The sequence below is a fragment of the Cupressus sempervirens genome, chromosome 7 (genome assembly GCF_028749045.1).
Source record: "Cupressus sempervirens isolate cs-2001-9-10 chromosome 7, ASM2874904v1, whole genome shotgun sequence".
NCBI classification, from domain to species: domain Eukaryota; kingdom Viridiplantae; phylum Streptophyta; class Pinopsida; order Cupressales; family Cupressaceae; genus Cupressus; species Cupressus sempervirens.
Window position 1 is genome coordinate 786,378,242 of NC_143124.1, and position 23,334 is coordinate 786,401,575.

Genomic DNA, 23,334 nt, shown 5'->3' on the forward strand with positions numbered 1-23,334 from the left:
AATTTGATAAAATGAAAAGTTTGAACATCAAAAAGTTGAAAATAATATTTTTTTGGTTGGTAATAGTTTATATTTAATTAATCATTTAAAAGTGATTACAATGTACATCTTTACAATAATGAATTACAACAACAGTGCATCCATCCACGAGAAAAACACACCCAAAATGGTGACTTCCACCCCATAAATACAAACCATGCCCACAATTCACATTCCAACACCCAATGGAATCGCTAATCCCCTTTGACTGAGATGTCACAGTTTGAGCATCCAATTTGATACCACCAAATTTGAGGCACATCTCAAAATTTTAAAATCCTCCGTGTGAAATTGACCAAAAAGAAATAGAAACTCCCACCCACTCACCAAAACCGTCTATTCTATCCCCTTGTGTCCATCGCGTGCCTAGCTCGTCTTGCCTTTTTCTTCCGTTGTCTTCTCGGCACCCTTAAGGGCCCATTTGTTTGCCGGAATTTGATATTTTGGATTTGTTATTCCAGATTCGCTTGGCTCACCAAGAATTCATAATGAGAATAGACATTTCCTCCATTCGATTGCACACTTCTGGAATTGGAATACTAACCAGAATAAGCATTTTTTAATTTTTTAACTGAATGAAATAGCACAATGAACACATCTGGGGACATCCATAGTTGTTCTTGCAAGTCTTGGAGCTTACTGGTGTATTAAATTAACCTCAATCAAACACAGCAGTCAAAGAGGTAGGGGAATAACCAATTGTCATTACACAATGCCATACTGTTGTATAATGAGACACCGAGCACATTGAAATGAAAATATGAAAAATAAACCAGATTAATATTGCAAGAAATGGTGCTAGCATACTGGCCTTGTTCCTAAATCGGATGCACAAATATTCCGGCAAGAAATTCTGAGCAGGATCATCCCCATACAACAGAACACCATCAGAACCAAATCAACTCTTACAGTAAAGAATATCATAAAAATACAACAGTAGAAAATCCGATTGATGCTGCAAATTAGGATCATACCCACTATAATACTAACAAATTTCAATACAGTTTTGAGGGTAAGTCCAGATTTAGCATCTCTTTATTCCCCTTTTTCTGATCCAAATACACAGGCATCCATCTCACACAGACATTACCTTTGCTGCGCCCAATTTCTTCATTTTAAATCGCTGGAAAAATCCACCCACTCAAACGGCAGATGCCATGCTGGCTTCTTTGACATCACTGCTTGTGTCCGGAGATGATGGAATTTTTTCTCGCGCCCCACTTCTTTCTTCATCTGGCTCATTCATTGCGGCAGTGCAAAGAAATCGTCTGCATTGCTTTCTGTGAAACTATATATATGTACCTGTGCTCAAGGTGGTAAGAATGAGGAAACTGGGGGTTTGAATTGAATGCTTCAGCGCTGGTAACATGTAACTAACACTTTCAATTGGACCTGAAAAAATGTATATTTCAACTTATTCTCCAATGATTGTTTTTGTCAAATTAGAATTAGAATGGGAATTTGATCAATTCCACTTATTTTGATGGAAGATGAAATTTTGTTTTTGGGGGGATAAACGAGGACATCAAATTCTAATTTTTCCAAATTTCAATTCCGATTTTGCGCACCCAAACACTGGATTAGAAAGTTTTCAGAATTACAAATGCTAATTCCTTTCCAATTCTGGTAACTGTTGACACAAAAGTCTCCACCCTTGCTTGAGGTATGACCCTCAAGTGACCTTGTGTAACATGGAAACGACCTCCAAGTGTGGGACTTGCGCTTTGAGGTCAAATCTCCGGAGAAGGCCGACTTACAATCTGGATGCATCTGACTACTCTTTGAAGGAAAAGGGAGAAGGAGACGCAGGAAATCAAACTACCTAATCTAATCTAAAGGGGGGGGGGATGCACCTAATTGAAACGGTTACAACTCTGCCCACAACTGGACAAAACATCAATTAAAAGCCCAGATACACAAATTCTAACTCTATTCTACTCTAAAAAAATCACATGCAGGTTTATAACTGATCAAGTGCTGAATGGAAAGACATCTTCACCATACAACAATCATTGATAGTTTAGACACAACATATAGACCTTAGAAACTAGAAGGAAACTTTCAAAACAAGGCAAAATATATGCACGAACTGTGAATGGCAAGAAGAGGTAAAGAAGAGAGCTATTTCATTAATGGAAAGCAAGGAATACGGTTGCAGAGCATAAGGCCACTGCAAGTAGACATAACAAAATAGAGGAGAACCCTCAAAACATATTTACAACTACCTTTTATAGAGTTCATGGATAACTCTGATGTTTACATTGAGTTCAAACTCAACCACTGAGCTTAAAGTTGCAGAAGAGCAATAATTGCTAATCAAAGAAGATCATGATTAGATGCATGTCCCCATATAGGAAATCTAATCTTTTACATGCAAATTTGGCTTTGCGGGGGCAAAAATGGCAGCCATAAATGCATGGTAGGGTAGATGGATTACCCAAGGTGGCAGAAGGAAGCAAACTGCATCATCAAGTATGGAGAACACCAAAGAGTGGTTGTAGATGATCAAAGGATCGATTTGCCATTAAAGAGCTGTCTTTGATAGTGTTCTCGATACGCCAAGTCGTTAATGTCATCAGGTCAAATGGAGTCAACCATCTATCCTCATCACGTGGCCCTATGCCTCTTAAGTATTCTGCCACATCATCTTGTGTTCTTTCTATCATATCGACTTGTGCCTACTTTGTTTGCGGCTTCATGACTTGTTTTCTCTGATTAACTGCTTGAACCTCTGAAATTGCAACCCGCTTGTTGATATCCTCTTGACCTATGTGACCCTGCGAACAACATGAAATAGGCCTCTCACACGCAATTAGGGCCTAACAACCCATCTAACTGCATGATGATGCGATATCTTCATTCTTAACCATGTCGCTCCTCGGAACCGCCCAATACAAAGCCTGCTTGGTACATGCGATGTTGTGCCACCTTTTTTTTTCACTGTCACCTCTTTGCAACCTGAAACTGAGTGTGACATAAAATGCATGCGACACTGCGACTGTCATGAGCTTAAACGTCAGCATTAATTTTTGCACTGTCGCAATTGGAACCCTGACTGCATCTTTGATACCTGCAACCATGCGAAGTCCACATCCTTAACCATGATCGCTGCGACCATGCGAAGCCAACTATTTTAATTGTCATCACATCATCGCCACCTTATCCCATTAACTTCGATGTTAACCCTTCGAAGGTGTGTGCAAGGTATTTCGCTATTTCACAACCTTAACCAAGGTTTGCCTTGACTCATGTATGACGGTGCAAAAACACTTTGCTTGACTGCATGACACTTTTTGCGGCTTAGCAACTTGAGAACACTTAACTGCTTTGCTACCTACGAAGTTGCAAAGACCAACCTCAACTGTTGATCACCTCGTCGCAACCTTGGAACTTAACCATACCTTTAACCTTGCGAACGAGCGAACAAGGCATTTTGCATCATTGCCACCTTAACACAGGTTAAGCTTTAACTGCATGCGAAGATGCAAAACCCCTTGATTTGTTTGCAACTCTTCATTGTCGCACCATCGCAACTTAAAATACTGAATCTTTTCGATGGAGTTGTATCGATTTAATTGATCAGCTTTCATTTGATGAACTCCTTCAAAACTAGTTACATTAACTGCCCTTGCGACAATGCGATGAAATAACTTCTCATGAACCAGGCCCACCAAGACACATGTCCATTTGTCGCTTCCTCGCAACCAGAAAATGGGGTTCAACACTTATCCTTGTGACGTCACGAACAAGCCATCTCACACCCTCGTAGCCTTGACCATGGGTTAGTCTTAATTGCATGCGAAGATGTGAACATCCATTTAACCTGATTGTTTCCTTGAATCACAACCTTGCAACTTGAGATCCCATAATGCATAAATGCTTTGTGACCATAACACTTTCCTCCTTCACAACTTGCATTTGAATGTTAGCCCAGGTAGCAACGAAGTTGCGCTAACTGCAATCTTGATTGTCATCGCACCTTCGTGACCCATTTGATGGTTAAGACATAAATTGCAGTGACAAAGCGAAAAAAGGCCTTCACACGATCGCAACTTGAAAGATTCATTCGATGCGAAGGATAAAAGACTTAGGGATATAAAGGAAAAGTCAAAGTTTTTTCATATCCCTATTAGGTTTGCATGGCAATAAATGGACGTAAACATGGTTGTCACCCTGGGTTCTATGAGATTGGTTAATTAGTGGAACAAACGGGGCGGGGGCGGCAAAAATGGTTAACAGTAACCAAACGGGCCCTAATAACTAGTTAGTCACTGCTACCATGGCCCAATTTTCCTCAGTTTCTTGTGTCTGTAGAACCACCTTCAAATCCTCTCAAGCTGCAATCTCTTGCTACCTGTATTCATCTTTGTTCCAAGCTACATTATTAGTCCTCTCCTTGATACTCTTTGCCCTTGTCTTCAGTATGTTACCTCTACAATCCCTAGCCACAAACCCTAACGACTAATTTTCATTATTAAGGTCATAAAGTAATTAATTTCTAAGTTTAAAGTGAGACCCCTTTTATGTCAATGGAAAATTATAAAAATGCCACTTTATTTTCCCAAGCTGAAATAGAAATTAAAGATGGAAATAGGAAAATAAATGAAAAGAAGACAGAAATTCAAAAAGGAGGATTTGAAAAGTTTCTCTTGTGGGCTATAAAAGAGCAGTGAGAGATTCATTTGAGACATGTTGAAGTTTATTCTTAATCTCTGATTGAAACCCTTGTGGATTTGATCCAACTCAACCTTTGTGGAAGATGAAAACCTCTTGGGAAGATCAGTATCCATTGTGAAAGATTCCATCCTAGCTCGTGTTTGGCAGAGTCACATAGATTTTGCATTGGAGTATAATATTTAGTACTGAAATTTGTGCAGTGTTCTTCAAATGAAAAACAATTTCTAAGATCTGATTTAGGAACGAACGGTTTCTTAATGGAGAACAAGCTATTGACTAAGTAAAATCTAAGGTGCTGGGTTCACGCCTAGGTTCGTTGCGAGTTCGGGCAGGGTCCTTCATTTGGACTGTGGGTTCGCCCAAGTGCGCGCTAGACAAGCTATTGACTAAGTAAAATCTAAGTTATCGGGTTCGGACCCTACTGCCTAGATCCGGGTCCGAGTTTGTGCCCGAGTCTAGGCAGGGTCCTTCATTTGGACTGTGGGTTCGGGTTCACGCCTGAGTTCGCTGTGAGTCTGGGCAGGGTCCTTCATTTGGACAAGCTATTGACTAAGTAAAACCTAGGTTACCGGGTTTGGACCCTATTGCTTAGATCCGGGTCTGGGTTCGCACCCGAGTCTAGGTAGGGCTCTTCATTTGGACTATGGGGTCGCTTGCGAACATGAACTCGAGCGGACCCATAGTCCAAATGAAGGACCCTGCTTGGACCCACAACGAATCCAGACGGACCCATGTCGAATTGAGGAGGACCATGGCAAATACAGGAGGACCCATGATGAACCCAGGAGGATCCACGAGTTTCTCTGATTTTTTTGTATATATAATGCATATATATATTTTTTCTTGTATATATATATATATATATATACACAAACCCACCTATGAATCCAAACGGGAATTTTTTTTTGCTTGAACCCACAAACCCGAATCTGAATGCGTCCTCAGACCCAAATCAGCAACTTAGAGTAAAATAAATACCATTGTTTGGAAGCTTGTTACGAGTTGCATTTGATGAATAAGATTAAGTCTAAAAGAGTTTTGTGAGTGAAGTTCAATTGAACAACTTGGAATTCATATTGATTATCTTTGAGATACATAACATATGCTAGGAATTATTTGAAGACGTTAAGGTTGAATGAAATATTATAATTGATATCGAGCTCATGCTCTATTGCCACTGCATCTGACATCAGGCTCATTCATTGATAAATATTTGTGAAGAAGGAAAAGATGCCAAGTTTATCGCTTAACTTGAATATGTCTTATTATTGCTATTGGCAGACACTTTTTGGCAGCTTGGTAATTCTATCATTTTTGCTAGACGGGTAATGTGACTTTGGTGTCAACAAGAATAAATATTTTGTGGATATATTTGGAAGTGAGATCAGCTGGAACCTAAGTCACAGAGTTTGCCGAATTTCCGGCTTCGTGGTTGAATTTCGGTGAATTCATAAAAAATGAAAAAAGTTCATTAAAATTCGGCTTAAATTTGTATGGCCAATAAAACAGTTGTTGCTTTCTGCGAAGGCAGGAGTAGTTCCAAAGCGGGCAGTTTTTGTTGATTCCGTTCGAGTAGACCCAGCTACGGCAGACGCCAAAAGATCACCCCCCTTCGTTTATGCCCTATTCGTCATCAGTGTGGTCAAATCTAGTGATGCTGATATCTTCTTGAAAGGAAATTGAGACTTGTGCCATCTGCCCCTGGCTGCTAATAGTAGTGGCTTTATCCGCAGATCCATCCTTCTTGATAGCGAAACCGGAGAGACAAACCTACCATCTGCTTCTTTATGTTGTATTCTTCTGTTCGAGCAGATGCAGCGGCGGTAGATATTTATTATACTAGGTTTCAATTTATTTAAATTTATGGTGTATTTATTTATTTAACATTGAACAATATTAAAGCATTCGAGTTTGGTTAGAAATTAGAATATTAAAAAAATTATTTACTATATCAACATATATTTTTTGATCCATAGTATATTAATATTTATTATTTTGTATGTCCATTCACTATTATTTTTATTTATTGTTAGATTACTTTATTTTTATATATATTTTAATTAAAACATTAATATTTATTATCAGTCACTATTACTGAAGGCATTCTATCTTAGAGTCAGCCCATTATGATTCATTGGCACTGTGTGGGAAGAACAATAAGTCATCTTTTCCATTCATTAATTCCTTCTTCTAGTCAGTATTATGGTGTGAGGACATGAGGGTGCAATTTGTTTATTTTTGCTATCAGTATACTCTTCCTGTATCTGAATACAATGGAACTGTGGTGATGCAATATGTAATAACATTATCAGTTTCAGATTATGCAATACAGAAATATGGATCATAAGTTATTTGCCAGTGTTTTGAAATCTTCTGCCCTTTCTCTGTTATCAATGAATGTCAATTGCAACATATGGAAGATAAGTCACAAATAGCATACTTGTCGAGCCCGAATATCTGAGATTACTTATCAGCAAATACAGAGAGAATTTACGGTAAATACTAAAAATTCAAGAACATATTTATTATTGAGCAAGGTATTTACATATTTATTAAAAAAACTAAAATGAAAAAATATTCATGGAAGAACTAGGAGCTTACCTTGGGGGTTGAATAATGCTTTGAACCAACATGTGGATTGGCATCACTGCTGCTTACCATGAGGCTTGACTAATGCTTTGAATCCTTTGAACCAACATGTGGATTGGCATCACTGCTCCTCTTACTCTTCCTGAATCCTTATTTTTTCTCTTCCCCTCACAACCTGCTGTTAGAAATTTAGAGTTTAAATGAGGCTTAAGGTCCTATATGTAAGTTTTTAGTGTGTTTAGTATTTGGGTGGGGCTCATAAGGCATTAGGGTTTGGGTTTAGGCATTTATGTCATTTTTTTCGTCTTCTTGCAAGTATCTTTTCCATCTTTGTGTCATGGAGATGCTTAGGTATCCACAAGACGTTCAAAAGACACTTGGCGGTCCACTAGACATCGAAGGGATGCCCCAATGCCTCTGTGAACCTCATATTCAATAAAATAAAAAATAAAATTTTTACGCAAATTTGTGTAATCGTAAATGCAGGAAAATAATCACTTGAATTCAATTCAAAGCAATAAAATTTGTAAATTTTGCATGCTATAAAAGATCGAATATGTAAAAAAATTATCAATATAAAGAAGAAAAAGACCAACTACCTTGCAAATCTGAAATACAGACTCCAGAAAATCATTCTTTGAGTCTCCTAAACATCCATGCAATTTTCTCTAGATTGCTGTAATGCAGATGCATGTGCAACATGAGTGTACAGGACTTTTAAAGCTGCAAACCCATGTTTTTGGAGTGTTATTGATGTTTATCATGCATAGGTGCAAATGGCAGGGTCAGACTCCTTAAGTACCTTGTGAGTACTTGGCACAAAATTTGCTAGTCTTGCCAAAAGCTTGTGATAGACACCCACAAGTTTACTTCATTAAAACTCGGTAGGAAAAATAGGATGTGATTGTTGATTCACCAAATTTTCTAACTACCATATTATTTAAAATGGTCCCAGCTTTTAAAATTTTACTTGAAATCATTTCGGCAGGATTGCTTATAAATACTAACGTGTTATTAGTCATGCCATTAAGGATATAATTTATATATTGGTTGTTGACCTTTCAAATTTTAAAATAGTCAGAAGTGATCTTTCATTCATGTTATTGTTTTTTGATAGGTTCATTCATGTTTATTGTGAATCATATCGTGATAGGTCTTTATTAGCTGACCAATCACATTATTTTTCTTTTCCCTGATCCAGTCATATTCACTTGTGAAGTATTATCACATGTTGTCAATTTCTGTTTTCAAGTGTTATTTTGATATGCTTCATCTTTACAAGGAGGATATACATATTTGTAATGGTTTTTTAAACAGCTTTGTAATGATTTGAATACCATGATTGCAGATACTCTGATAGTCAATACAATGGAAATAATCACGTGAAACGGTGTGGATGTGGTTCTATATATTGTGACCTTTAAGATTGAGATCGTAAATACATCAATCTTCAGCATCCCCCTCTAAGTAAGGATGAGTTGGCCTCAATTTTTGTATTTGAATAATTTATAATGGAGATGAAAACTTCTGTTATTTCAAAATTAAGTAGTGAATTTTACGAGTTTACTTATTCTAAAATGCAAGATAACTTCCATTTTCAAGTATCTCAGTCAGGTCCTTTAGTTTCACGTTCTCTTGGTGAGCATAAATGTCCTTGTTCCTGCTGATGTTCTACGAGTCAATACAATGAAAATGAAAACTTCTGTTATTTCAAAATTAAGTAGTGAATTTTACGAGTCTACTTATTGTAAAATGCAAGATAACTTCCATTTTCAAGTATCTCAGTCAGGTCCTTTAGTTTCACGTTCTCTTGGTGAACATAAATGTCCTTGTTCCTGCTGATGTTCTACGAGTCAATACAATGAAAATAAGCATGTGAAATGGTGTGGATGTGGTTCTGTATATTGTGATTATTAAGATTGAGATCTTATATACATCAATCTTCAGCATTCCCCTCTAAGTAAGGATGAGTTTGCATCAATTTTTGTTTTTGAACAATTTATAATGGGGATGTAAACTTCTGTTATTTCAAAATTAAGTAGGAAATTCTGTGAGTTTACTTATTCTAAAATGCAAGATTACTTTTTCATGTATCTCATTTAGGTCCTTCGGTTTCATGTTCTCTTGGTGAACATAAATGTCCTTGTTGTAACAAACTAATTTTCATAACCAATTTAAATCACCTAATAATCTGATTTAATAAGTAACTGATTCCATTTCATATGACAATGACTTCCATTAACTAACTACAGTGAAAGTAACTGTTTCTTTTTTAACTGTATTTCATGCTCAGCTGATATAACGAGATCAAAATAAATAAATAAATAAATAAATAAATAAATAAATAAATAAATACATTGCTAACATTTTAACCTTTTCTAATTGATAACATATTCAGCTGAAAACAAAGTAACAACTAACTTCTATATCAACTAATATATTCATTCAAATTATGCTATTAGAAAACTAATCTATCGATTATTCTTCAAAGGATTGAATGTAACAGTGCAAAAGAAACGTACATAAATAACGGAAGAATCCTTTTATCTTGTTGTTCAAGCCTCGACATTGGTGAGAGGAGAAGTATTGACATAGACTTAACCTCCCAACTTCGAACCGTATTTATCCTCACACATCTTAACTTATTAGAACAACCCTCCCTACCTCGAGATCGGTCTTGTGATTGGATTGTATCTCCCTTGCTCTAGTCAGGTCTCTTGTCCACCCACTAATTTGAGACTAATTCCAGACTTCAGTCGTCGGCAATATTAAGAAGAAAATAGGGATTCAGGGTGTGAATGAGGAAGGGTATTCAACTGTGAATTCAATATGAAAGCGCAACAGTATGGAGATAGGAGAGAATAGAAGATAGAAGGAGGTATGCTCCATTTAATTCGATCATGGCTTCTTAAAGACTTAGCCGAGACTCCTAGGCTTCTATCAGTTTCCAAGATGACTATTCGAATACAACATGAATTCGATTTTGAAAAGAACTTAAGGGAAAAGAAATAAGGAGGAATTGAAGAGTTTAAACTTTATTTTATTATTATATGCTCTTATATACGTTAACGTAAATATATTGATGAGGTGACATCATTATATTATATTATAATAGTTTATTGGTGCTATTTCATTTTTATATTTATGTGTTTGTATTTAAGTGTTTATTATAATGATAAAATAAGAAGATTTAATATTAAATCTCTAAAGGTATGAATTATATTTTAATTTAGATTATTTTATGTTTTTATTATATTATTTTCCTAATAGCTCATGTGGTCCCATAATGTAACCTGTGGACAAGTCTTCGTATCCTTTCCAAGAGAGTCTTAGGTCGTACTTGCCAATCCTGATGACTGAACCAAATGACCATATCCCATTCTGATGATCCAGTTTCACAATGCTTCACCTCTCTTCAGTCTTCTCCTGTAACCACCCAAGCAAAACATTCTCGCCAAAACATTAATTCAAAAATGTATTGATCGTTAATTCAAATCAAACAACTGCTAATTATCTAATAATAGTTATAAGTTACTGGTTATTTCATCAACATCTATAATAACTAACTCATTTCACATGATCATGAAAAGAAATAATTCGTTAATAGTTGGTACAACGTATATAGATAACTAACTCATTTCACATGATCAAGAAGAGAAATAATCTGTTAATAGTTGATACAACGTTTATAAATAACTAATTCATTTCACATGATCAGGAAAATAAATAATTCATTAAACAAATAGTTATGAACAAATTAAAAAGTAGGGCAAAATTTGGGATGTGACATACTCTCCCCCTTTGATTTTTCATCGTCCTCGATGAACATACTAACAAAACTTAAGCAATACTTATTCAGTTTATACAGGAAGAAAAGAAATATTCAATTTCCAGTTTCGGAGAAAAGATGGGGGTATTTTTGGAAAATTTCATGATAATCCTCCCAAGTGGCATTATCCTCAGCATATTGGTCCCACTTGACCGTGCACTGAGTCACCTCCTGATTTCGTAAGTGGAACTTATGCACCTCAAGTATTCTGAGTGGTTTTACCTCTACCACCCCTAGTTCTCGCACCTACAATAATTTCCAATCAATCATATGATCATGGTGGATAATGTACTTTTTAAGATATGACACATGGAATACGTCATGCATCCTGGCAAGCCCTGGTGGTAAAGCAATTATGTAAGCTACTAGGTTTACAACTTTTAGTATTTGAAAGGGCCCCACATATCTCCTGGCTAATTTAGCATTCTTACCAAACTTGATGGTACTCTTCTGAGGTTTAACTCTTAATAATACCTTCGCTCCTACTGAAAATTCTCTAGGTGTTCTTTTGGCATCAACATAACTTTTCTGTCCGTCGTTAGCTTCCTTTAACCTTCGATGAATTTGGATTACTCGCTCTTCCATTTCTTGAAGCATTTCAAGTCCAACAATGATTCTATCTTCCAACTGATTCCAACTTACTAGAGTTCTACAGTTACAACCATACAAGGCCTCAAAGGGAGCCATTTTAATGGTGGATTGATAGGAGTTGTTATAAGCAAATTCTACCAAGGGTTGGTATGTTTGCCATTGGTACTGTTGGTCTATACAATATACTTTCAAGAGATCTTCTAATATTTGATTCACTTGTTCTGTTTAACCATCTATCTTAGGATGATAAGTTGAACTAATGTTTAATTTAGTACCCAAGGTTGAAAATAATGTTTGCGAAAATTTGGAAGTTATCCTAGTATCCCTATCTGAAATAATTTTCTCTGGAATTCCATGTAATCTGAAGATTTCTTTTATGAATTTATGGGCAATTTGTGGTAGTCCATCAGTTAAATTTCCTGGTATGAAATGAGCAACCTTTGTCAATCTATCAACTATGACCAAAATGGTATTGTGTCAATTTCGTGTCATGGGTAATCCTTGTACGAAATCTATGGATATTACTTGTCGTTTGCACTCAGGTACCTCATTAGGGTTAGGCCTGTTGGGTACCGATTTTCTGCTTTTACTCTCTGGCATTCCAAACAACTAGCAAAAAATTTTGTTATTTCCCTTTTCATTGCTTTCCAAAAATATAGGGGTTTTATATCAGATAGCATTTTTGTTACTCCCAGGTGTCCTAAATATGGGATTGAATGGAATTTTTCTAAAATTAGTCTTCGAAGTTCAGGGTCGCTGGGTACATGGATCATGTTGTGATATCTTAGTAATCCATCCTCTTCTAAGCTAAACTCTCAATACTTGGGATCTTGTGGGTCCCTGATAAGAGCTAGGCTGATTTCTACATAAAACTCATCACATTCTGAGTGTTGCAAAATTTGATCCTTTAACCTGAAGTTTATAGTAGTTATTGCAGAGATGTGCCTTCTTCGGCTTAGGGCATCTGCCACTTTGTTTTCCTTACATTTAATATAACTTATATCGAACTCGTAATTTGCTAAAAATTCTAGCCACCTCCTTTGCCTAGCATTTAGATTCGGTTGGGTGAAGATATATTTCAAACCATGATGATCGGATTTAAGTTCAAAAGGTTTCTCGATTAAGTAATGTCTCCACATTTGCAAGGCATGCACAATAGCCACTAATTCAAGATCATGGGGTGCTTTATTTTGTTCATAATTTTTTAATTTTTATGGATTCATAAGCAATAACTTGTTCATCCTGCATTAACACACCTCCTAATCCTTCTCTGGATGCATCTGTTTAACTATGAATTATTTTTTGTGGATCAGGTACTTTTAATATGGGTGCTGTAGTTAGTTTTTAAAAAAAAAACTCGAAGGTTGTTTGACATTTTTCTGTTCAGATAAATTTCTTCCCCTTCCTCTGAAGCGATGTGATTGGATAGGCTATCATTGAGAAATTTTTGACAAACTTTCTATAGAATCTTACTAATCCTATAAAGCTTCTAACCTTTGATACATTTCTAAGTATAGGCCATTCCTTAATTGCTTTTATTTTTGATGGATCTACAACTATGCCCTGAGCTGATATAATGTGCCCTAAATACTAAATTTCCTTTTGATAAAAAGCACTTAGATAATTTCCTATACAATTTATGTTCTCTTAATCTTTCCAAAACTATTTCTAAATGCTTTTGATGTTCTTCTTCGTTCTTAGAATAGATTAAAATGTCATCTATAAAGACCAATACAAACTTATCTAGACAATCTTGAAATATGTTGTTCATTAAGTTCATAAAAGTTATTGGGGCATTGGTTAACCCGAATGGCAATATTGTAAACTCGTAATGTCCCTTGCTTTAAGTTTTGAAAATCTAAAAGTTTCTAATCATAGAAGGTTTGAGGTAACCAATGATTTCTTAAAATGGTTACAATTTTTTCCCAAGTGATCTTAGTGGATTTTAATCTAATAGAGGGATAGGGATTTAATTAACAATTAAACTATGGGTTGTCATATTGATAATTAATTAGACTACAATTAATTAATTGAATTAATTAATTAGGGGGATAATATACATTAATTAAACATGTAATACTTAAGCAAGAATGCCTTAGATGAGAACTAAATAGTATTACCTGATTGTGTAATAAGATTTAGATGTTTACATCTTCAAGCACAAAACTTCGATAACATGAAAAAAAGATGAGAAAGAAGTATCAATTGTTTTTCAATGTAAAAGATCAATATGCATCTCTCTAAAGATGAAGGAACTCCTTGTATGCATTACATGAAAAGTAAGCTCCATCTATTGTGTTGTGGGTAAATGAAAAATAGAGATAAAATTAGGTATTTGCTTTATTATTTCATTTTTATTTGTATTAAAGCTATTTTCTTATTCTCAATCCATTCATAAAGAAGAAGAAAAAGTGCTTAAAAATGTATACTAAGACTTATAGAGAAATCTTGAGTTGATCAGGAACTTCCCAGAGCTATCTAAAGCAAAGATATTCATAAAAATGCTAACTCAAGAGCTACTCAGATTGTTAGAAGCTAGTTGAAGAGGTGCTAGAAAGGTGAATTTAATAAATCTAAAGACTCAATGTGAGTTGCAAAGGGGCTTACAACATTTAAGTGTGGGGGAGACAATGGGACCATATTTGATCTCACAATTAATCAAGTAAAATCATATATTTTTTCTTAATAAATTGATGTTAAAGTGGATTTGAGGAATATTGTAAAGCTCATTAGTTGTTTTAAGGTAGAATATAAAGTAAATATTTGATTTTTTTAAATAAATAAATGTAACTCTAATTACTTATATAATGTCTCTATGAGTTTGCAAGTTACTACAATGTGGCTAAGTGAGTAATTAATTAACTCATGACAAAACAAAGATTTTAAAAGCAGTTTTTGCAAAGAGTTCCTGACATCAACAATAGAGAATTCTAGACACCTCGACTTTGAAGATATCGTGAGAAGAGAGAGAAGAATCTTTCATACAACCAACACATTCTAACATTGATTCATAATCATGTGAAACATCAATTATTTTTAAGTCAGTGGATAGAATATTTGTTTTGTGCAAGTTGAAGGTGTGCAATACACTGTGCTATCTTTCTCCAACAAAAATAATTCAAATTAGAAAAATATTTGATTGTTGTAGCATTATTTTAATTTGATATTTATGATCAAGATCAATGACTTGGTCAAATTTATTTATGATAAATTCCATCATTCACGTTGAGAACTTGAAGATTTCCAAAAGTTAAGTGCCTAGAAATAGTGAAAAAGGGAATCCTACTAAAATAGTTACATCTCACTCATTTCTTAACAAGATTGAGAAATTCAATATGTTATGGAATCTAGACTTGAAAATGTACAAATAGGCCTACAATTATTTTGTGTGATTCCCAATATAAAATTTATAGATCATTATTAAAGATGATTCATTTAGAATTGGAGCAATAAAGGAAAACATTTTTAGTTAAAAACCTACTCTTCATAAAATGACAATATCTATGATTCTTAATATAATTGAGAAATAAAAATTGATATGGATAAAAATGGCTAAAAAAAATTTAAGGGTTTGTCATTAATCACAAAAATGAAGGATAAGTAAACAAGTGGAATTGATTGAAATTGAAGTGGTATAATCATGGATAAAAAAATACATTTCTCTTTGAGTTTTGTAATTAGCCCCTTGAAAATAGGAACTTGGATCCACATTGTTAGTAGTTTAGCTTAGTAGATATAGAATATGTATTCTATAAATGCTTTGAAATACTTTGAGGAAATGAGGGATTAAAAAGGCTTGTTTTGGCCTGAGGAAATAGGATATATTTTAGTTTCAATTCCAACAATGTAATTTCCAATTTCTTTGAGTAAATTCAAATCAATCAAGCATTTCATTTCCATTAAGTGTAATTTAATTTAGCCTTTTTGATTATTGTAATTTCAATTGCAACAAGTGTGAGTAGATTAGAAATTTTCTTTCATGCAAATGTAAATAGATTGTCAAGCAAGTTTTCTCAGTTCTTATTTGCATACATCCATGGACATCGCCTTGGATTGATAAATTAAATGACGAGGATTAAAAAAAACTCATTACAAGGGTTAGAGTTAAATTAAAAAAAATAAAACAATTACATTTTAGGTTATGATTTAATTAGGGTTCAACTTAGTTTAAGGTAGGGATAGAGTTCAATTATGACTACAAGGTTTAGGGTTAGTACTAAGGTTATGCTAGAGTTGTGATTCAACTAAAGTTTATTTGATAAATATTTAAGTTAGGTGAGGTTTCCGAGTTAGAGTTAAATTATGAGGAGGGGTCAAGTGTGGCTAATGTTAGAGAAGTAGAATTATAATTACATATAAGAGTTAGAGTAAATAAATAAATAATAATTAATTATTTATTCTATTACTTAAGCTTACTTAGGTTAATGCATTTATTTAATATTTAGTAGTTAATAGTTGTAGTGATGAGTTGTTGATAATACAAGAGTTTGTTCCCTTCTAGCATGTTCCACTTTTTTGTGGAAGAGTGCTTAGTTGTCAATCTTATCTTCTACCTATTTCTAGCTTGTTCTACAAGCTTCGTTGAGGCTTTTCTTCAATCGGGAAGAAGAACATTTTTTTAGTATTTGGAGAAAAAGGAGAAAGAGGGTTTGACATAACAGGTCTGATATTTTTTGGGCTTTTTTCTTTATTTTTAGGAGGTGCAATGGCGGCAGTTCAGAAAAATAACTACAGAGGTGATTTTCAAACATCGATATCTTCCTCATACAGACTCATTTTTTTGAGCAATTTCTTTTTGTCTTGGAGTAGGATTTCGTGATCTACACATTGGTGTAGGTGGTTTGAGATCTCTGTTCCTGAATTTTTCTACAACTCACAATTCTCGATTTTTGCCACTTCAAATGCTTAGTACGGGCTCATCTAGACACATAATCAGGTTCTATTTTTTTTTAAAGTGTATTTTTTTGTCGACTTTCCAGATCTACAATTAGATTATAAGTTCTGTAGACAGAAATACTACTTTCAGAAATAGGCCCTAAATTGGCTATTGTAATCGCACTAAGTAAAGACTACCTCTTTTTGGGGGAGCGTTTTTCCCATGAAGAGGTTGCATCTCTTTGCATTTTACATGGGTACCTAACATGGCCTCATTGCCAGGACCCATTTTGCATTTCATCTTAGTTTTGTGAGCTTAAGGTATTCCTCTAAGTTACACTTAAAGGGGGGTGTTAGAGTAAATAATTAATTATTTATTCTATTACTTAAGCTTACTTAAGTTAATGCATTTATTTAATATTTAGTAGTTAATAGTTGTAGTGATGAGTTGTTGACAACAACATGGGAGTTTGTTCCCTTCTACCATGTTCCACCTTTTTGTGGAAGAGTGCTTAGTTGTCAACCTTATCTTCTACCTCTTTCCAGCTTGTTCTACAAGCTTCCTTGAGGCCTTTATATTTGGTCTCTCTCTCATTGTAAAATCATCCATTCACATAGCAATTTCATTTTCTCTATTGTGAAATATTTTCTCTTCCATTGTTTCCTCCAAGCTCTTCCTCCTCCTTAGATTTCTCTTCGGCAAGCTATTTGCATGTAGGTGATCTTGGTGACTACGGAGCTGGATTTCATCAACTCTTACAATAATGATTATATTTTAGGGTTAAATTAGGGATTATATTTTAGGTCAGAGTTTAATTAGAGTTATGCTTAAAGATATTGATCAATCAAAGTTCTACTCAGAATAAAGTTTAGTTTTTTAGTAAATGCTTAATATGGACTAGAATAAGTTGAAAACTAAGATCTACATACAAATGGAACTTTAACTTTTTTTTCTATTTTGCATGCATCTAAATTCTATTTAAAAAAATATGTTTTGAATGTTAATTATTAAATTTTCAAATGATCAACTCTAATCTAATACTAGCCCTAAATCTATCTTTATTCCTAAACCTAATCCTATAATCAAGTCCATCTCTATCACTAAACTTAATCCTATATTCAACCCTAAAATATTAATATTTTTATTATATTTTAATCCATTTTGATTGATTTTATTATAAGCCTTACATCTAATCATAACCTAAAAATGAAACCCTAACAATAACATTAACCATAATTTAAATCTAAACCCTAAACATAATCTTATTCCATAATACTAAATCAAAATCCTAACACTAACCCTAATCAAAATTCTAACTCTAATTTTAATAATAACCATGAACCCTAACTCTAACAATAATCCTAATGAAAATCCCTAAACCCTAATCTTAATTATAACCCTTAATCCTACCCCTATTAAAAATACTAATTCTATCCAATATACTAACCATGGTCGTAATTTAACATCTCCAACCCTTAAACCTAAACCATATCCTAATAATAACACCAACCATGATGTAGACCCTAACCTCGAACATAATCCTGACTACAATCCTACTCTTGGACCTCAAACCCTAATCCTAACACTAACATGGATCCTAACCCTCACCAAAACAAAACCTCTAACCATAATGTAAATCCTAACTCTAATAATAATTTGTATTCTAGACGATAAACCCTAACCTTAAAGTATCTCTTTAAATCTTTAATCTAATAAAAAAAACCTAACACTAACCATAATACTAACCATGATGTAAACTCCTCTCCTAATAATTATTCCCATCATATTCTTAAGCCTAATCATAATTATAATCTAGATCATAATACTGATTCTATTTTAAACTTTCATCCTGATAATAACCTTAACTACAATCATAACCATAAAGTCTAACCCTAATCAATTATCTAAGAATAACCATAATACTAAACATTATGTAAACCCCTTTCCTAACAATAGTCCTTAGCATAATATCAACCCTAACTCTAATCCTAAGCCTAATCATAAATTCTAAGCCTAATTATAATTCTAAACCCTAATCATAACCCTAAACCCTAATCTTGATCCTAACCCTAACTCCTATTCTAAACCCAAATATTAAATCCTAACCCTATCCATAATCCTTCTCCTAACCTTACCACTTTAACCTTACCCTTACCAAAGCCCTAATCCTAATTACGATTCTATACATAATTTAAATCGTAAATCTAGCCATAATCTTAGTATGAAACCCTAAACCATAATCCTAACCTCAAACTCTAAATCCAATAATAATACAAATTATGATATAAACACTAACCATAATTATAATCCTAATAATAGATGTAGTATAAAACCCTAACCTAATAAAACCCCCATCTCTAATCATGATTTAAACCTTAACCTTGAGGATAATTGACAATCTTACACCTTAAACCCTCACCCTAATTCTAATTTTTACCATGATGTAAACATTTCAACCATAATCATATTTTTAACCCTAATCCAACCCTATCCCTAACCCTAGTCATAATATTAATCATGATGTAAATCCTAATCCTAACTATAATCCTAATGCTAAAACCTAAATCCTTATCCTAACCCTAGCCTCAAACCATAACCTTAACTAAAATTTCAACCATGATATTGTAATGTGGGTAATATGGTACATCAAACATGTATATTTATTATCCTACCTCTTGCATACATTAGGAAAGGAAAAAGAGGAACTTTCAAACTCATAACCCACAAAAGAATTCCAAATAAGATTAAAGTACAACTCAAATGGATCAAAGGGGGGTGCCAATACTAGATCCAAGGCTCTCCTCAAAGGTATACTCAAAATGTCCCTTTCTTTCCCTTTTTGTTGTGTTTTATGTTGTGCATTAGTTGTTTATATGAAGAAGATTGACTAATTAAGATGCAAATAAATACATAAGCATAAATGATAATTAAACACATGAAATGATTACATATGAAACATGTAAATAAGTACTACAAATTGATGAAGAGAGAAATGTACTCACCTTAGGGGCTAAGGATTGATATTACTTTAGATATGAAAAATTGCTATCAAGCCACAACATAAACTTGAACCAAGTTGGATATGAGCACTCAAGACTTGAAACTGCAAGCCCTAAAATTCTATAGGCCATAGGTCAAGACCAAAATGGAGGGTCAAGGATGAACTGGGAAGGGTCAAGGATGAGCTGGTTCACTTAGACCTAAACTACATGGAGTTTCTATAATCCTGAAGTCTAATAAAAAGTAAAACCCTAATTTTGTTAATTCAAATCTACAAATTCAAAAAAATGTGAATCTATACATGTAAATAAGAAAAAGGAAATGTTGGGAGGGAGTGGCTTGCCTTGGTCAAGACTTAAATTGGGAATCGATGTTGAAGTGAGAAAACATGTAAAAGTAATGTAAATATAAATATTCACCTTACTTACAAATCTGTATGGAAGGATTCAAACTTATTTTCCAAAAAGATGTATAATTGCTTGTATATAGATGTATGGTGTTGAATGATAATGTAGGATGTAGGATGCCTCCATAAATGCAATATATGCACACGTGTCAAATCATAGAAACATGGATGTAAGTATGTTCTTCGATGTTTGAAGGAATAATGCCTAAATGAATATGGAATGGTGATGATGGTCTTCTTCCTTGATGACCAACTGTACAATCTCCAATGAAGAAAGAAGCTAGATCTTGCGAAGGAAATGCATGAATAATGAGGGCCTCTAATGAATCCTTGCTTTCTAAACTTGAACTCCTTGAATGCACCTTGAAAGATTGCTTGCATAAATAAGTTTTTTGTAAATGAATAATGGACAAATAAATTACATGTGTAAGTATTATTCCTAAATGAAGTGAGAAAACACCCTTTTATATTGATTTTTTGATCAAATTCGAAAAGGGGGTTGACTTTATTCATGCAAGAAGGAATGGAAAAGCCTGAGGAAATCCCAAAGTCTTGAGAAAAATCTCATTGGGTAGAGGCTAACCTTGACCTCTATTCTAGGGTAAGGGTTGATATTGACCTCTTCCCTTAGTTAAGGTTCGATCTCAACCTATACCCAGGAGGTTTATCGCCTCAAAATGCCCTCTAGGCTCTTGGGGATAGAGAAAGAGTGGTTGGAAATGGAGAAAAAATCTAAAAAATGCAACATTATGAGCATAAATGCATCCACATTCTAGGAGATTGCCAAAAAGAGGGCTAAAGGATCTTACAAAGCAAGTACCCTTTTTAAGATGGTACATATATAAATCTTAAGTATAATGATATCCATAATATTAATCTTAAACCCTAAATTGTATCCTAATTCTAAACCCTAATCATCATGATAATATTAATGATGATGTAAATCATAACTTAGACATCTCAATTGTAACTTAGACCATATTCCTAAATGCAACCCTAATTGCAACTCCTAAACCATATTGTAACCTTAACCCTAACTCAAGCCACAATACTATATTTGGCAAAAACCTTAAACCCAACATTAAAAATAATCATAATCCTAAACCATATTGCCTAATCCTAATTATAGCCTTAAATCCTAACCCTAATCAAATCCCAACACCAACCATCTCATGGATAGTCAAAATCTATTAGCATTAACCAATCATATTTCTAACCACAATTTAAACCCTTGCCCTAACAATAATCCTAATAATTGTCAGATCTGAGCTTTCAGAGGTATCTTATATTAGATCTTGGGGGGCCTATTTTTCAGAGCACTTAAAATTTGAGGGAGAATTTCTTTTTCAAATTTTCTTTATTAAAAAGAAACGCCTTTTAATAAATTTTAGAAGAGTTTTTTTTTTTTTCAAAAGTGCATGCACCTTTTTTTGATAAAAAATAGAGGCAAAAAATTTATTGAATGGAGGTGTCTTTTCTCATCATCCACTGCACACAACTCATTCAAAGAGCGACCCTAATAGATCTGAGTGCACTCTCCAATGTGCCTTGGACTCTATTATCCAAGTGGGCAACATTTTTATGTGGGATCTGTTCACTGCAAGATTTGGTTAGCCCATGCAATCAATGCATTTTTTGGGGGATCTACACCATCTGTACTAGTCCCAAGTGCTCCATCAACATTTTTTTTTGGATCTCATGCCCTTCTTTGGGCCCCTCCCTACTCGAACTGTCGACCTCCATGTATTTCATGTCATGAACAACATGAGACCTCTTTTTTTTTTGAGGCTTGAAGCACTTTTTGTCTTTGGCGGGACCTTTTCTTTTCAGAGGCAGTTATTGGCCCACACATTTTTGTGACTCCCATGAATTTCCCTTGGGTGCCACCCATCATTGAACACACTACTACAAAATTTGCAGGTAGGGGATTTTGATTTTGTGTGCCAATCATGCCTCAGATCTTGTGTGCTAACTGAGACATCAACGTATGCACATTGGGTTTCGCTTTTTTTGGCAGAAGGGCACTTTTTTGGCTGTTGCACCTTCTTTTTTAGTGTGACACATGCCTTATTTTTTGAGATTCACATGGAATTGGATTTTCTTTTGTGGTTCACAATCCTTTTTTAACTGGTCAAGCTTTTATGTGGTTGGTCCTCGCACCAAGGACTTTTTTGGCCCCGTTGATTACAAAGCTAGGTTCAATGCACATTTTTTGGTGTTGACTGTGATTAAAGTGTGCTTGTTTGGTGGTTTTATCAATAGAGGCCCCACACTTTTGTGCTCAAGCGTAGACTAGTGAATCAAGGCCCCATAAAATTCCATGTTCAACCACACACGCTTTATTTTGGCATCACCTTTTTTGGGTGTTGACAACATTTTTTCATCATTCCTATGCATGATTTGGGGACTCTTCACTTTTTGGTAGATTTTTAATGGTAGTGTGGAGCAAAAACACATGGGATTTTTTTTCGCCACTGAACTTTTCTGGCACTGACCCTTTGATCCAGTGATAGGTATTTTTTTGTCATCCCATTTTTCTTTTCATCGATTGGATTTTTTTTGGTAGGGGTAAATTTTCAAGCATTTTTTTTGCCTCGACAACCATTTGACTGTCAAATTTGTGCTTATCACTCACTGACATCAACACTCCTGTCACCCCTTCTAGCTTTGCTTGGATCTATCTTAGGCATACAAACTCTATTTTTCAGAAATTAGATATTTTTAGAAAGCTAGTTCCAAGCTCATCACAATGGTGCAAGTAATTTTCAGTTTTATGTTTTTTATATGGCTTTTTTGCTGTCAAAGCTAGGGATTCTATTTTGCACTCTAGGAGACATATCTTGAGCATTTGATCTCTGATCTGGGAATTCTTTATATCATTTGAAAGGTCTTTTAGAACTCTTTCTAGTAATGTTGATTGTTTTTCTAGATCCTGCTCCAAGTACATTTTATTCATTTTTTTTTTTTTTGCATTTTTGTATTCTGGTGGATAGCTTGGTTGTTTCAGGTCTAGGGATCAATTTTTTTACTTTAGATGATACCTCATGGGTTGTATTGCTTTTGTATCAGCCCTATGTCTCTTTAGGTCTATTTAGACATCATTTGTATGCATTCTTATAAACACACTAAGATAAAGTACCATATTGCATATGTATTTTTATTTTAGTTGTTTTGTCTTGTTTTTCCTTTTAATTCAAGCAGTGTCATTTGAGGACACTCATATAAATTATTGTATTCTTGGGATTCATTATATCTTGTGCCTTATTGTATATGCACTATTCTGATTAAAGTGTGGTAGGGTTTCAATGTTTTGCCTTTGTTTTCCAT

General features: G+C 34.3%; 1 protein-coding gene across 1 annotated transcript in view; it reads left to right on the forward strand.

Moving 5' to 3' along the window:
* LOC149549701 (uncharacterized) overlaps nucleotides 1-9,021 on the forward strand; it is a 48,864-nt gene extending 39,843 nt beyond the window's left edge. Inside the window, exon 2 of the mRNA XM_089792989.1 lies at nucleotides 8,654-9,021. Coding sequence (XP_089649115.1) covers nucleotides 8,654-8,729 — 76 coding nt within the window. The 3' untranslated portion in view covers nucleotides 8,730-9,021. The remainder of the gene's footprint in view (nucleotides 1-8,653) is intronic.
* Nucleotides 9,022-23,334: the final 14,313 nt, after the last annotated feature.